At 45.7% G+C, this 16,721-nt stretch overlaps 1 protein-coding gene across 2 annotated transcripts in view; it reads left to right on the top strand.

Moving 5' to 3' along the window:
* PRKCB (protein kinase C beta) overlaps window positions 1-16,721 on the top strand; it is a gene marked incomplete at both ends in the record, with an annotated part of 329,224 nt that overhangs the window by 117,610 nt on the left and 194,893 nt on the right. For both annotated transcript variants that reach the window (XM_080911318.1, XM_080911317.1), the window contains one exon: window positions 14,492-14,574. In XM_080911318.1, coding sequence (XP_080767444.1) covers window positions 14,492-14,574 — 83 coding nt within the window. The remainder of the gene's footprint in view (window positions 1-14,491; window positions 14,575-16,721) is intronic.

Genomic DNA, 16,721 nt, shown 5'->3' with positions numbered 1-16,721 from the left:
ATTAAGAAGAAATGAAATATGTAGCATGGCCAAGGGAAACACAAGTAGAGAAGTGGAGGAGGGTGGCTCTTGGCTACCGGCTTCAAACCTCAACCAGCTCACAGCTAGTTATATTTTATTGAGTTTCCCCCGTGTGCAAGAGCATCAGTGAGGACAAAAATATGTTCTCTCTTTGCTTTGAAAGAGGCAATAGCCTGGAAGGGAAAAAAGAGGAAAAGGAGGAGGAAGAGGAAGGGGAGGAGGAAAAGAAGGGGGAGGAAGAAGAGGAGAGGGAGGAGGAATAGGAGGAAGAAGAGGAGGAGGGTGATGATAGTGGTGGTGATGGTGATGATGATGAAGGGGAGGAGGAGGAGGAGGACTGTAACAATGATAATGACAAGAGCCATAACGATAGCTTATATTCATGGTGAACTTACGCCAGTTTGGTTGTCACATCTAATCTCCATGACTCTCTGAGTAATCATTCTTCATTCCCTCTTTGTTTTGAAGACAATAAAGTATCTTAGCGATGACAGGTCAAAGGAAGCATTATCAAACAGTAAGCAGATTAAAACTAGATTAATGGGTCAGAGAGGACTCCCTGAGGAGTGGGTATTTAGTCTGAGAGTCAGAGGATCCTAGAAGGACCTTCACTTAAGAGAGAGCCTTTGGGATTTCACTGAGGAGGGGGTAGAGAGAGGAAGAGGAGCCATGGCGCCAGGACCAGGTTAGACAGAATGTTGTAGTGTTGGAGGTGTCTGAAAGAGAGAAGGCCGTGGCCACGGGACTCTGCTGTACGTTTGGAGACAGTTATTTGGAAATGTTCTTCTTGAAAGGACATTCTACATCTTCTATCAACATGAGGACTGAGCAGGTGTCTTCTAGTTGGTCAGGGCTCATGATGATTTGTAAGCAACATAAGTGGACTGTGGTTACCTAAAGAGCAGCTGAACACCGGGGAAGAGATGGAGCTGTGCAAACGGGCAGAGCCAAGTGTCAGAAAGCCGCTCTGGGGGTGTGGGTGATGGGGATGGACACGTGGCCTTTGTGCAGTGACATTAGCGGGATGAGTCAGCTCCAGCTGTTTCCACCCCTGTGTCTCTCAGTCCCAGATCAAGTTTCAGAGAGAGAGAGAACATGATTCACTTAATGTTGAGATGTCGGGTTTTGAGCAAGGGGAAAGCTGGATTGTTGATTGACAACCTTACTGCATACAGTAGGAGAAGGGATGCATGCTGGGTAGTAAATCAGCAGAAGCCCTTCGAGTTCTCTGTGGCCTGGTTGCACTCAGGACTACTGCTTCACCTGCAGCCAAGGAAGCTTTTTCCATCTGTCTTTGACAGGGGTAGGGATTCATGTGGATTTATCTCCTGGACCCAAAACCACATAACACTGGAGGCAAAATGTGATGGATGGAACTCATTTTCTTGTCAAGAAAGGGCATGGCCTTGAGGCCGTGTGACTGTCCCTTCACCAGTGATGGCAGGGTGTTGATGGGACCAGGAGGTAGGTGTGTCAGCCTAACAGGGACTTGCTGAGAAGAAGCCCACGGATACGGGGCACCTGTCCAGCTGTGAGTCTCATGACAGTTTCTGTTACCCAAGCAGACCCCCGAGTGCAGTGGTTTTTGGCAAGGAATGCAGCACACAGAAAACCCAGGGAAAGGATGGGACGGATCCCAGCTTCCTTTGGTTCCTCCTCATGAGCTGAAGCAGATGCTGGTAGCAGTCATTTCCTGGGCAGCAGTGTTGATTCATGGGAGCACACGACTTCCTGAGGAAACAGGAGCCTCTGCTGCTTGTCCTACAGTTCCTTGCCTGTCTTAGTTTTGCTGCTGCGAACAGACACCATGACCAAGGCAACTCTCAAAAGGACAACATTTGATTGAGGCTGGCTTACAGGTTCAGAGGTTCAGTCCTTTATCATCAAGGTGGGAGCATGGCAGTATTCAGGCAGGCTCGGTGTAGGCAGAGCTGAGAGTTCTACGTCTTCACCTAAAGGCTGCTAACAGAATACTGTCTTCCAGGCAGCTAGGAGTAGGGTCTGAAGCCCACACCCACAGTGACACACCCATCCCAATAAGGCCACAGCTCCTTATAGTGCCATTCCCTGGGCAGAGCATATACAAACCATCACATTAGCTTTAGTTGATAAGAGTGTTCTCTCTCTTCTTCTCCCTTCTCCTCTCCCTTCCCCTCTCCCCGTGTGTGTGTGTGTGTGTGTGTGTGTGTGTGTGTGTGTGTGTGTGTGTACATGCATGAATTTGATGATAAACATGCCCAATGCATATGCTCTTTCTTGAGCAACTTGACTAGGAAATACTCCTCTTAATAGTTCTGGCAGAAGCCCTAGTGCAGATTCTCATCAGGAGGCTCGAGTGACTTGTCCATCCCTGAATCCATATGGTAGCCTTGGTCCTACATCCATTCTTGGACACAGAGGACGAAGAAAGCCTTTGATAACACATACAGATTGCTGGTCAGGGAGGGGTGATTCCTCAGAAAAGAGGAGGAATAGATGCTGGTCAGGCAGAAACCAGAGATGCCTGCCATACTTTGAGTTGGCTTCTCGTGGTCTGAGGGCACTATGATGGATGACAAAGGCATGTTAGTGTTCCTCGTAAACATTGAAATCCTATGCCGATTCCCTGCCCCCATCTTCAAGGCATGAACAAGAAATAGAGGACGCAGTCAAGTACAGCGTCCAAGTGTTACCCTTTTCCTCTTGTGTCTGGCTCCTCCAGAGTTCTTAAAAGCAGAGGGAGGATATGGAGAAGTTTCTTTCTCTGGATTCATTAATTCTGGGGCCTTTATTGAAGCCCATCCCTTACCTCCCTCCCATATGCCCGATCTCTCTGTGAAGGAGCACCGTGCAGTTGCCGATGACTGTAGGGTGGCTGCCCTTGCTTCGGTTTTCCCTCCTTAGGATTTCTGCTTGCTTCAGATAAGTAATTTGCTGTCTCTTCTCCCTTCCTTCCAATTCCCTTACCAAGAAAGGAATCCCTGACATTTTAGGAATTCCTTATGCGACTGTGTAGCTTATCCATATGATGGGGTAAGGTGCAGCTGTGGAAACAGAATGGGGCTGCTATCTCCATAGTGAAGAGAAACAGGCTCTGGGATGTGCTCACTTGGCATACGCAGGTGGTGGAGGCGTGATGCTCAACTCTCCAAGAGTTTCTGAATCGATTAGGGAGCTTCCTCCATGCCCTTACCTTCTCACCAATCCCACTGAACCAGAATCTCTGGAACTGAACATTTTCATAAGCAGCTCCCTGAGTGCTTTAGAGTTTGAAGCCATGCTGAACACCAGGTGATGTTATCCTGCAGGTAAAACATCAGGGATGTAGATAAAAAAAAAAAAAAAGGAAATAGAAATATGTCATAGACAGCACACAGCTACCCTGGGAATAGCTGAGGATTGGTTTGGGAAATGCCCTTGGATTCCCCAAATATTCAGGCAGCTAAGATTCGTTTGCCAAATGGCTTATTGTTGGCTTGAAACTGACCCTTACCCTCCTGAATGCTTTAGATATCTCTAGATTTCTTTTAATGCCCATGCAGTAGAAATTCTATGCAGATACTTGTTATGGTGCTTTTTTTTTTTTTTTTTTTTTTTTAGGGAATAACATCAGGAAACAAGTTTATACAAGTTCAGGACAGATGCAGGCTTTTCCTCCCAAATATTTTTGATAGTTGGCCGATGGAATCTTCAGATATAGAACCCTTGCATATGGAGGGCTGATTGTACACATATAGACCTACATATGGACTCCCATATGCAGAGGATGTTTCTGCAAGATCTAGGGTTTATCCAAGGATTGTATAAGGAGCTGCAAAGAATAGTTTCCTCCGGAAATGACACAAACACTGATTTTTGAATTGGCAGTGTTTAAATTTTTCAACCACCAAGCATAGCACACTCTTTTCAAAGAAATATTCACTGCATATGGAGAAGCTGTCAGACAGGGCTCTGAAAGACCTCTGAACTTACATGGCTTATCAGGGTGAGAGTGGCCTCTTGCCCCCACACACTCGCACACAGCATCAAGTGCCCACTGGTCTCAGCTGGGGTGCTTGGTTTCTGAGTGTGAAAGTAACCAAATGAGCCAACTTGTTGAATCACTCACCATCCATCCGTCCACTCATTCATGCTTTTTAAAAATTAAGAGTTGTACGATCTGATTACTCCTCTTCACAACCACACAGCCTCCTTCCTGTTCTGTGCTTGGGCTCTTTTTGCTCCAGCAACATCTTGCCTGGGGTGGAGATGCTCGAGCTAGAATAAGAAGCTAAGGAGAGCCTGTAAACTGACAGCATGTGAATACATTAATCCGAATGTATTTGCTTCCATAAAGTTTAGCAAAAATGCTCTCTGGCATCTGCATTCATGAACCCAGAGCCACCCTTGTCTGCAGCCAAGTGTCCTTTGGAAAGACCTGCTATTCCTCAGTGCAGCCCAGTCTGGCCATGTCCCAGGTTGACTTCATTTAGCCAGAAGGTCTGGCCTTTGCAAACATCTGAGCTTGCAACTCCTACATCAAGTTAGTAAGATGAGCAAACCATCACCTGCCCCACTGGTATGGCAAGTAAATTGTTTTCAGATAATGTGTTGTTTCTGTTCCAGTCTGGCCTGTAGTCTGCTGCTTAAAGGACAGACTCTCCTGCCTTTAATTTCGTCTGTATGTGGTAGGCTGTTGGTACAGGTACGTTGATGGAACAGATACACATAATAGGGGACGTATGTAATCTGTAATAACATGTGGCGGTCATTGTCTTGACTGGACTGCGAAGCAGCAGGGCAGGAGGAGAAAAGAGTTAAGCTGCACAGTAATTACATTATGAATGGGAGCCCTGTACTTTATCCCCTAAGGCTGTTTCCATCTGCGATGACATATTCAGTAATAACTAACTACACTTTACATCTGTATTAGCCCAATATAAGAACTCCTAACCACATGAGCTGTTAAGCACTAGAAATGTAGCTAGCAAGAATGAACACATTTTATTTAATTGCCTTAGATTTTTATAGCCCCCCCACCACCGGAGTTCGCTGCTACCATGTTGGATGACATAGCTTTAGACCACAGGCAGTAAGTGGATGGTCAGAGCAAGAAAGGGATACCAAGGCTGGTCATCAGAGGGTGAGTTTTCTATAAGTGTGTAGGCGGCGTGGAGCGAGAGGAAGTGTGTGGGAACGTAATTGACAACTCTTGACCTTTATTAGGTAGTGACTGTGTCCACACACTGAGTCAAGATAAACTCAGTGAATCCTCATAACCACTCTGTTATAAAAGATAAACTCAGTGAATTTTTATAACCACTCTGTTATAAAAGGTAGAATTATCACCCATATTTTACATGCCAGGTTGTTGGGACAGAGCAACATCAATGAGCATCTTCAAGGTCACAAAGTTTGATAAGTCATGGTACCTGGTCCAGACTATTTGGCTACAGAGCTTGTACCCTGAACATGCCTCCATCCCCAATTCTGGAAGAAAGTAAATGAATCTCTCTTAAGAGAATATTTTATTCTGTTCCCTGCTGCTTCACATTTGCACATGACATCTCATTTAGATTTCTTGACAATCATGTGGCATTGCAGTCCTATCTCTTCCACGGTTATGGAAACTTTGGCTCACAGAGATGAGATATCAAGACAGGCGGATGAGGCTCTGGGGAGCCTGGCCGAGGCTTTATTACCAAGCCACCCTCCCTGAGTTACTGAGGGCAGCTAAGGGGGAGCTGCTGGGGAATGTGTAGGAGGAGCTTCTGCAAAGGATGTTGCACAGGAAGAATCAGTGGGATTCAGCAAGTGACTGAATGGCGGGGGTGAGCGGAGCGGGGGAGGAGCCCTCCTGGAACAGAGAGATGAATGGCAAACACACGTGTGCCTGCAGCAGGCCGTGTGTGGGCTTCTGAGGAGGGCAGACCGAGTTTTCAATAGTGTCTTCAATCACTAGCTGAACGACCTTGGGCAAATAACCTGTGAGCATCAGCCTCCCTGGGGACAGAATGGGGAGACTTTTCAGGGCACAGGTTTGATTAAGTCTCAGGTTTCACAGACACATGTGTGAAAACCAGTCTCTCTCTGTCTCTGTCTCTGTCTCTCTGTCTCCCTATCTCTCTGTCTCCCTTTTCTCTCACTCTTTCTCCCTTCTGTCTGTTTGTTGTCTTTCTGTCTCTCATACACTCTCTTTCTCTCTCCCCCTCTCTCCCTTCCTCTCTCTTCCCTCTTTTTTACTCTCGTTCCCTCTCCCTTCCCCACCCAGACAGACATCTTGCTGTGTACCCCAGGCTCCCCTCAAACTAGAACTGCTCCAGCCTTCCAGGCACCGGGGTTCTAGGTATGTAGCATCACATATGGCCCTTGATCCCTCTTAATGCCAGGTATCGGGAGAGCATCCCCCAGACGGTTGTATTTCAGATGGGGAGGGAGGAACCCTACTTCATCTTGGGCTCTAGAGTTTATCTCTTACCTAGAAGAAAAGGGCAACCTTTCCCAAACAAAACCAAGATCCTCAAGGCAAGCACAACAGACAACTGCAAGCCAGATGCCCTTTCCACCAAGCCCTTGGACATGTGTTCTCATCTGAGCCTCCTAATGGTATTACACGAACAGTATTATTATTTTCAATAATTCATTTATTTTTATTCACTTTACATCCTAACTGCAGCCCCCTCCCAGTTACACCTTTATAAGTTCCTCCCCTACCACAATCCCCATCCCTTCTCAGACAAGGAGAGCCTCCCTTGGGTACCACACCACCCTAGGACATCTAGTTCCAGCAGAACTAGGTCCATCCTCTCTTGCTGAGGTCCAACCAGAGGAAGGGGATCCAATGGCAGGCAACAGAGTCAGAGCCAGCCCCCACTCCAATTGTTAGGGGACCCATGAAAAGCAAGTTGCACATCTGCTACAAATGTGTAGGGCCTACATGTTCTTTGGTTGGTGGTTCAAACTCCGTGAGCCCCTGGGCCCCAGTCAGTTGCCTTGTGGTGTCCTTGACCCCTCTGGCTCACTCAGTTCTATCCTCTAATCTTCCAAAAGGCTCCCCAAGCTCCACCGTATGTTCGGCAGTGGGTCTCTGTATCTGTTTCCATCCTCTGCTGCATGAGGCCTCTCTGGAGACAGGTATGCTAGGCTCCTGTCTGCAAGCATAGCAGAGCATCATTAATAGTGTCATTAAGAGTGTCCTTATCATCACTTCCACTTTGGAAAGGGGAATTGAGGCTCAGAGAAGTACATGACGTACGTTTATAGCCTCCGGCTTATGGGCAGCCAATTGGAGGCTTAAGCGGAGGTCCACCTGGTTTCTGAGATGTGATTGATATCCCCTGACTGAGGGCTGGCAGGCTTGGGACATCCTCAGAGAGGTGAGAAGCTAGGAAAGTACTCAGGGTCTCTTGTCTCCTCCCATCATAGCTGGCCACACTAATGTTAGGATTTCTGTCTCATGTTGATAGGAATCATGGAGCCTGGGAGGACACTCAAGGATGCTAGTTTTATGCCAATGGCCCATCGAGAACTGGATAGAAGCAGGAGGTCAAAAATCAAGATGAAGAATAGAATCAGGTCCCTCGGGACTGTCCTATTCCAAGTCTAACGGTGCTTGGAAGTGGGTGTTGGGAGACTTGCAGACATGATGCTTTCCTGGGACAGTTACCCCACTGAGGTCCCTTGGAAGTGTCTCTGCTTCAGCTTTCTGGTGTTTATAGCATCAGTCACATGCTTCTAATGCTTAGCTAGTGTATTAATTTCCTCGAGCCATGATAACACATTCGGACACACAGGTGCCTAATAACGGTACAAAATCAGTGTCTTACCGCTCTCAAGACCGAAGTCTAAAAAGGGCTTTGTTAGGACCAAAGTCAAGGTGTCAGCTGGCTGCATTCCTCATGGGAGACTGGAGGGGACACTCTGTTCCTTGCCTTTTCCAACAGCTATGGGCCACCCACGTTCCTTGGTCACGTTCCTTCCCGAAAGAACACCATACCAACCTCTGCTTCTACCATCAGGGCTCATTCTGACTGACCCTTCTGCCTCCTCATAAAGGAGTCTTGTGGTTCCATTGAGCCCGTTCCCATCAGCCAGTGTCTCTCCCTCCTGCAGAGTCCTTAGCTTAATAACATCTACAAAAGCCAATTTTTCCCCCAGTAAGGTTAACAATCAGAGTTCCTCCAGAGGGGAGGGACATAGGCATCTTGCTTCAGAGGCAGCGTGTTAGCCTTTCATGCACAAGGAAAGTGTGGAGATGCGTGGAGCTTCGGACCGTTCACGCTCCGCATTGAAGCTGAGTCAAAAGTTTCCTTTCCATGTGTCTGTCTTACCTTTCCCCGGGTGTTCTTATCAGCCACCTAGCTCAGAGGCATTTGTGTTTGGAACCCCACCGATAAACTGACACAGGTCTCTAGACTGGGTGGAGACAGTGCCAGGCTGCAGGCTTTCCCATCCAGGACGTGGAGTAATTGAACACTCCGTGGAGCATGTAGAGATTCTTGGCCTCCTCCAGCTACCTGTGTGGAAGTGGGAACCTGGCACATTCAGCAGCTCTGAAAGAAAATCTAGTCTGCCCCTGAATTTGCCAAACAGAAATGAGGGGGTGTTTATTTGTATCACAGAGAGATTTAGTTTGTTTCTTAAAATAGGCAGCCTTAGTCCTCTTTAAAAGCATGTTTTAGTTAATGGGGAATTTGATTTGCACAACTTTGGAGAAACAAACCACTTAAGGAAGTTACTAGCAATGGAAATCTTCAGCTTCCAAAGTCTGTCCCCAACAGCTGGGGAAAGGGACGGGCCATTCAGGTCACCTGGCCTATTGGTTCCTCCTCCCTGGCCGGGTCATTTATTTTTGTGATATTTGGAAGGCCTCCCAAAGAAACCTTACCCGTGGTGGAATTCGGAAGAACCACTCAGGAGCCATCTCTACCACAATTCGATACAGTTGTACTTTCTTCTCTTTCTGTGGCTCATTCCTCTGTTCCTTCACACACCAGACGTTCGTTTATTTACTGGCTATCGGTCAGTGTCAGTGTTGACACTGGGAACTGCAGCAGACACTAGGAAACTTGGAGATGATGACGGGCTAGCCATTCCTGGTGCCCTGTCAGAAGGATGAGGATGAAGAAGGTCCTAACTCAAGCTTTGGAAGTTTTGAAGGAAAAAAAAAAGATTCTAGAATAAAATCACTGCTTGACAGAAGCTTTCCTAATTCATTCCAGATCAAAGAAGAAATTCATACCATAATAATGGACCACTTAGAAGGTTAATAATGACACTAAATAGAAAACTTAAGTCCAGCCAAAACTGTACTTAAAAGAATACTTTTGAGCCTGAAAAGATCTTTCAATTTTTAATGAAGACGAATGGGAGTGAATTAACTGGATCTTCTGTTAAGGAAGCTCCAGGAGCTGTGCGAGACCGGAGGTGGTGATTGTTGGTTGTTTGAGGTTTGGTTGCGCAGCTCTGAGGGTGAACAATGCCACCATCATATGGGAACTGCTTCCTCACTGCCTGCTTTCGGAGAGGACACAGAAGCCCAGGGAGGCTAGATGACATATGGGAACACTCTAGATTCAAACGTTCAAGGCCTGAACAGGTCTTGGACATAGTGAAATCTGTCTCAAAATAAAAAGGGGTTTGGGGAAACGGTTCTGTGGGTACTGCTGAGTGAGCAGGAAGACTTGAGTTCAGATCAGTAGCACACATGTGAAAGCCAGGCTTGGTAGCGCATGTCTGTAACCCCAGCACTTGAGGTGCAGAGACAGTTGGATCCCTGGAGAATCACTGCTAGCTAGTTAACTAACTAACTAACTAACTAACTAACTAACTAACTGAAGTGGAGAGCTACTGAGGAAGATACTCAACAGTGACATCTGGTCTCTACAAGTCTGTGTACACCACACACACACACACACACACACACACACAGAGAGAGAGAGAGAGAGAGAGAGAGAGAGAGAGAGAGAGAGTTCAGGGTACAGCACTACTTATTTGGTATGGAAGTGGCCGTGTCCTGTGTTCTATCACTAGTTCCAAGAAGAAGTACATTAAAAATAAAATAATAGACAACCAGGACATACCAGATAATTCCAGATAAGATGCTACATTGTAAACATGTGGGCAATTTCCAAGAAATTATAATCACAAGCTAAATGTCATTCTGGGGAGTTATGAAAAACAACTTGGGTGGTTGTAAGAACCTCCTAGAAGAATCGGGGAGGGGTGATACTGGCTGGAAAGGACAGCCACCAGCCCTTTATTTCCTGGTGTTCTGACAGTTCTAGATGTAGAAATACGATAAGGGGGAGGGACGTGTCTATGAGAGAAGTGGAAAGGAGGCACGATTACTTGGGATAATGCAATTTTCAAGGTAGGACTCTGAAGGCAACTAAAAACCCATATCAATGATTATGAGTTTTGAAAAGGCTACAAAACCCTTGCGGCAGGATTGCATTACTCCCCTATCTATCAACAGCAGCCATTTGGAAACCACGATGAAGGAACCACATTAGAGCAGGGATCCCTCAGACGGTCCACTGTGAGCACTGCATAGGGACCGTATGGAGAGAGTAAAAGGCCCTCTGGGAGACGGGAAACAAGAATGTTTGACAAGGGAGCAATCAATTCCTGGAGGAGTGATTTGTCTTTGTAAAAGTGTCAGCTGCCTTGAATTTTAATTTTAAAAATGTGAGGCCAGTTTAATGAAAGCCCCTATTATTTTGTTTTATTTTATTTTTGGAGTACGGGGATTGACTTAACATGGCCCTAATGAAATCCCCATTGGTATTTTAAGAACCTTGATAAACTGCTCCTGAAGTTTACTTGGAAGGAGAACCCAAAGCAATAGCTAAGAAATCATTGAAAATTAGAATAATGTGGGGAGCCCAGCGTGAGCACACTGTGTTCTAAAGCTGCTGTACACCCCCCCTTTGCTGTACTTCACGACAGATCAGGGGACAAAGCTAAAGGCCTGAAGACAAGCTCAGTGTATATAATTATTGAGCGTAATAAACTTGGCATTAGAAACCCATGCAGAAGGACAGAATTATTCAATCAAGGCTGCTGGGACAACGAGTACCTATGGGGGCATAGAGTCTTAATGTTCACCAGACTGCAAAAAATTACAGATAGATCCAAGAGCTTAAAGTAGAAATGGCATCAAATGTAGATTTGAAAACATCCTCACATGCATGACTTGGACAATGGAGAGAGTCCCCAGCTGGTTGTCTGTCCAAGTGATCCTGAAGAGCTTTCTCCACACTAGTCTTCCTTACTTTGCTCTGAAAGCTGTATGTTTTCAGAATGTTTGAATTTAGTTTATCTTTAATTGTGCATTTTTGTTATTGTTAATATTTACAGTGTTTGGGTCATATACATACTGGAAGATTGTTCTGCCCTTGAGTGCCACCCCCAATCATAATTCTTGAGCAAATATATTATCACAGTGTGTGTGTGTGTGTGTGTGTGTGTGTGTGCATGCATGCATGCATATGTGTGAAGGGTGATGTGTGTGAGTGTGTGTTGAATATGTCTGCATGTGAGTGTGGTGTGTGTGTGTGTGTGTGTGTGTGAGGGGTGGTATGTGTATGTGAGTTAGTGTGTGCGTGTGTGTTCATGTGTGTGACTGTATGTGTAGGTCTGTGGTGTGTGTGTATGCATGTGTTTGTGACAGGTGGTATGTGTGTGTATGTAGTGTGTGTGTGAGTATGTGTTGAATGTGTGTGCATGTGAGTGTGTATGTGGTGTGTATGAGTGTGTGAGGGGTGGTATGTGTATATGTGTGAGTGTGTGTGCATGTGTGTTCATGTGTGTGTGTGCGCATGTGTATGTGTGGCATGTTTATGTGTGGTGTGTTTATGAGTGTGTGTGAGTGTGGGTGTATGTGTGACATGTGTATGTTTGGGGTGTGTGGTGTGTAGTGTATTTTTACACTACACACCACATAGTGTGTGTATATTTATGAGTGTGTGGTATATTTATGAGTGTATGTGTGGTATGCGAGGGGTTGTGTATGTGTGAGTGTGTATGTGTGCATGTTTTCACGAGTGTTCGTGTGTGTATGTGTGGTGTGTATGTGTGGTGAGTGTGAGTGTGTGGTGTGTTTATGACCTGGTGTGAAGGTCAGAGGACAGTAGTCAGTTCTTTCCTCCAGGGGTTGCTGGGATGAAGCGGGAGATTGTCAGGCTTGTCCATCAAGTGCTGTTCCTGCGGAGCCATCTTGCCAGCCGTCTCCATCATGATTGTTAACACACTTAAACTAGTCTTGTGTCCTGCTCATCAGTGTGCAGTCTCCTCGGGGAACACGGGCTGCAGCACATGCAGCACTGAAACCCCTCTCATCCCGGGTTTTGTGTGATAGCCTCTCTCTTTTTCAGTCTCTGTCCTAAAGTTCTATTTTATGGAAGAACCAGGCGCATATAAAAAAAGAAGACAGATTGGCATTAGATTCTCATGTGTCCATCAGGAACATTTGATGAGTCATAATGGTTAACTTTTCTTTTTTTGTCTTTTTTCTTTCTTCCTTAAAAAAAAAATCTATCCCCCTCCCGAGCACACTAAATTACTTTGAGCTGAATTAGTTTATCCACAACCCCTTTAGGTTATAGCCTCAAGGGTGAAGATGCTGTTAGAATCCCACCATGTCACTATCATATGTTCTCTAATATCAATAAGAATAATTGCCTAGTATCATAAAAACCAATGATTAGATACATTTTACTGCTTATCTTGGTGGATTTTTAATATTGCTGGCTTACTCAAAATTAGGGTTCAGGTAACACATGCATAATGCTTGTATCCAAGATGTTTCTTCTATTTCTTTGGATGTAAAGTTTTCCTCCTAGTCTCTCCTTGTCTTCTTCCCTCGTGTTTCACTTGTTGGAGAGTCCTTATTGGATTTGGTGTGCAGCAGCTGGTGTTCGGGGACTTGCAGGAGGGGTAGTGACTGCCTCCTGGTCACACCAACTAACTAGTTCCTGGCATTTGTAGTTCCCGTGATTTTGTAGTAGAGCCCCGTTAAGACTTTTGTAGTAGAGCCCCTTGACAAATGTTCAGACACCGTGATGATGGCTCCACACAATCACATCTCTATGAGTGGCTTGAAACTTTCTAATCTGTTTGTTGAACGTGTGCTTTACAAACTCTCTGAGCTGGTCCCTAACACAGTGCATCCTCTAGGAGCCTGGGAGTCTAGAGGATATGGAAGACCTGAGGAACAACACTGTAAAATGTGTTTTATTATGTGTTTATGTATCCGCTGGCTGCCCCTCTTGCCATGTAACCCTCAGAGAGTTGGAGCTGTATCACAGATGCCTTGAGTTCGAGGTTGCAGACATATGTTTACATGTGTTTAGTTGCAAATTACAAGCGATGTTGTGGCCTTATCCTCCTCCTCCATCTTTATAACCCCCTCCTCCTTCTTCTACACTCCCCTCTATTTTCCTCCGCCTTCTGGTCCCTTCCCTTCCTCCTCTTTCCTCTTCTCCCTTTCCACCTCTTTCCCCTTTCTCCTGCCCTCCCTTTCATCCTCCTCCTTCCTCCCCATGCTGCTGCCCCCTCCTCTTCATGTTTCCAGCATGCTAGGCAGGCTCTCCACTCTGAGCTCCGCCCCCAGCTTGGAGCCTGTTTCTTCTACTCCTACACTGACTTGACACTGATCTGGTGAGAGGAGCACGCCTCTGCCATTCTTTCTCACTGTTCCTCCACACCCTTCCTGTTCTAATCATCCCTCCAGGTAGGAGTCTAATGCTTACACACACGTTTCTTATGTATTATAGACCTTAATCAGCAAACGACTTAATCTGGTACTTGATCTAAAAAAACAGCATCCTATTTCCAAGCCAATAAAAGACTAGGCAGGTACTCAAGTGATATTCAAGGGGCTGTAACTTGGGGTATATATAATTCTTAGCACACTACCTAATTAATTTTCCATATGTACACAAGTGTGTGTGTGGTGAGCCTGTGTGTGTGCATGTTGACATGGGTATGTGTGCAATGGAGGCAGGTAGAGGAGAGTGCATCTGTATTTTTTTATTGAGTATGTAATGTGTGTGCACATGTGCGTATGCGTGCATGAGTGTGTGTGTAAGCCCAAAGTTGACATACCCTGTGTTCCTCAGTTTCTCTTCACTTTCTTTGTTGATACAGAGGTCTCTGTCTGTGGATCTGGAGCTAGCCAGTTCTAGCTGGTCTAGCTAGATAGCTAACCCTAGGGAATCCCCTGTCTCTGCCTCCTGAGGGCTACTGAGATTAAAGGGGGCAACCTTATAGGCCCAGTGGCGTCAGGGAATCAAACACCAGACTTTATAATTATGTGCTGAGTACTTTATTCACTGAGCCATCTCCCAAACCCCCTACTTAACTTAGACATCTAATGTTTGTGCAGGATGTCACGTCAGTGTGCCCAACAGAGGGCATGAGGGAGAAGCTGATGTTATTTTGTATGTCTTCATCTGGAGCAACCTAATGGCTTCTTCCTTCTTTGTCTTCCCTGTGCTTTCTTTTGCAGTCTGCTGCTTTGTTGTACACAAGCGCTGCCATGAATTTGTCACGTTCTCCTGCCCTGGTGCGGACAAGGGCCCAGCCTCTGATGTGAGTACCTGGTGACAGCCACCTTCACTTTGATCGGTTTGCTTTCAGTAGGGAAGAGTGGAGAAGGGGTTTGGCTGGACAGGGAAACACCTAGACCCTCACTCTGTGATCTTGCTTAGTGACTTCACCTTGACACTCGGGCCTGAACTCAGTGGACACAACTCACTAGTGTGCCCATGAGAGCACACATTTTCAGTACATTTTCTAGTCCTTTGCTGAGAAGTCTTAATATCACGATCCACAAATCAGAAGAACGGGGAGGGTATGTGATCTTGCTATTATTCATTTTAGCTGGGTACAGTAGAACACACTGTAACCCTGGGTTGTCATAGGTTAGCCATAGGTTAGCCTGGGCTACAGGGTTGGATCCCGTTTCAAGTACAAACAAAACAAACCAACAAATAACCACAGTGTGACTATTGCAGGAGGGACAGGAGCTGCTTGTGGGGGAAACAGATGAGTATTTGTCTTTTACTCACTATATATTTTAGTATAAGTAGTACTAAACTAGTAATGATTTCGATCTTCTGATTTGGATGTAAAAATTCCCATCTAAGGAAAATTCTTTGGTTAGGTAAAGCTAACTCAACTTAAAGACGATATTAAGTCAACGAGAAGATGATTGACCTGACGGTGGGGTGCAGTGCTTGGTGTAAGTTTGTCTGAAGTTTGGGGTACTTGTTGGTTTTCTTCACAACAGCCATTCTCAACCCTAACATCCTTCCTTCCTTCTGCACGTGGCTACCACTAATACTAGATGGTAAAAGTACTTGATACTTGCATGATAAGTCAAGATGTCTCCGTGGAGTTCTCAGGAATCTCCTTCTCCACTTCTTGGCTCAATGTTTCCATGCTTGATTTATTTTTTAGGAAGAGTTTTCTACTGTGAGAATGCAAACACCGTTCTTTTCCCTTTTTTATCAGCACAGACACTGACCATAGATCACAGTAGCCGGAAGAGTGGGCTGTTCTCTGATCATGTGCTCTGATGGTCTGAATGTTTTGTCTCTCTCCAAAGTCACGCTGAAATTCTAACCCTCCAGTATTAGAGATAAGATGTTTAGGATGTGATCAGGTCAAGAATGAGGAGCCTTGGGCTGGAGAGGTGCCTCAGTGATTAAGAGCACTGGCTGCCCTTCCAGAGGTCCTGAGTTCAATTCCCGGCAACCACATGGTGGCTCACAATAATCTTTAATGGAATCTAATGCCCTCTTCTGGTGTGTCTGAAGACAGTGACGGTGTACTCATACATAAAATAAATAAACAAATCTTATAAAAAAGAAGAATGAGGAGCCTACATGGACAGATGGCACCCACACCTTTAGAAAAGGACCCTGGAGAGATGCCTCCCCCCTCCATCATGTGAGGTACACCAAGGCACCATGAAGTGGGTTCTCACTAGACACCATGTCTGCTATTTTCTGGACCTTGTGCTTCTTGGCTTCTAAAACCACAAGAAATACATTGTGTGTGTGTGTGTGTGTGTGTGTGTGTGTGTGTGTGTGTGTGTGTGTGTGTGATTTTAAAGTCACCTGTTTCCGTTTGGTAGCCCAAACAGACTCAAACAGAAAGTTTTGTGCCAAGAATGATTCTAGATGAATAGAAATTTAGACTCTGGAATTTCTGGAATTGAGGCAAGGTTCTCCAGTGGCTGCATGGATTCTGCAAATTAGCATCAGTGCATGCTGTTTCTCCGATGGCTGAGAGCCTGTCACTCACTGGTCCATTCACAACTATTCCTGGTGACCCATCTACAAACATGTGGGGTCCTCTCTCTGAGAGATTGTCCTCTGATAGCCTAGAAACTTTGGCTCTTCAGGGAGAAATTCTCCCACAGTCCTACATTGGGCTTCCTCCGCCTCTGAGCCAACCAGCCAGGAGGGGAGTAATGAAACCTACAGAATTTAAGGAAGGGTCCTTCATAGAGGGGGGAAAAGAAAAAAAGAACAGTGCTTGAAACATTCAAGAGGTGTTTCCTTAGGACATCAACATGACTTGTGGTTAGGGACTATAGAAAACTCTTAAGTAGCCCAACTGAGACAGGATTACATGGCCTTTCAGAAATGAAGGTTTAGACCACTGTATCTGACAAAGACTCACCATCAGCTGAGGTACCTGATTCACAGCCGAGGGAACACGGAATGAGT

Source organism: Micromys minutus (assembly GCF_963924665.1).
Source record: "Micromys minutus genome assembly, chromosome: 2".
Classification (NCBI taxonomy): domain Eukaryota; kingdom Metazoa; phylum Chordata; class Mammalia; order Rodentia; family Muridae; genus Micromys; species Micromys minutus.
This window is presented reverse-complemented; position numbering and strand designations above follow the sequence as displayed.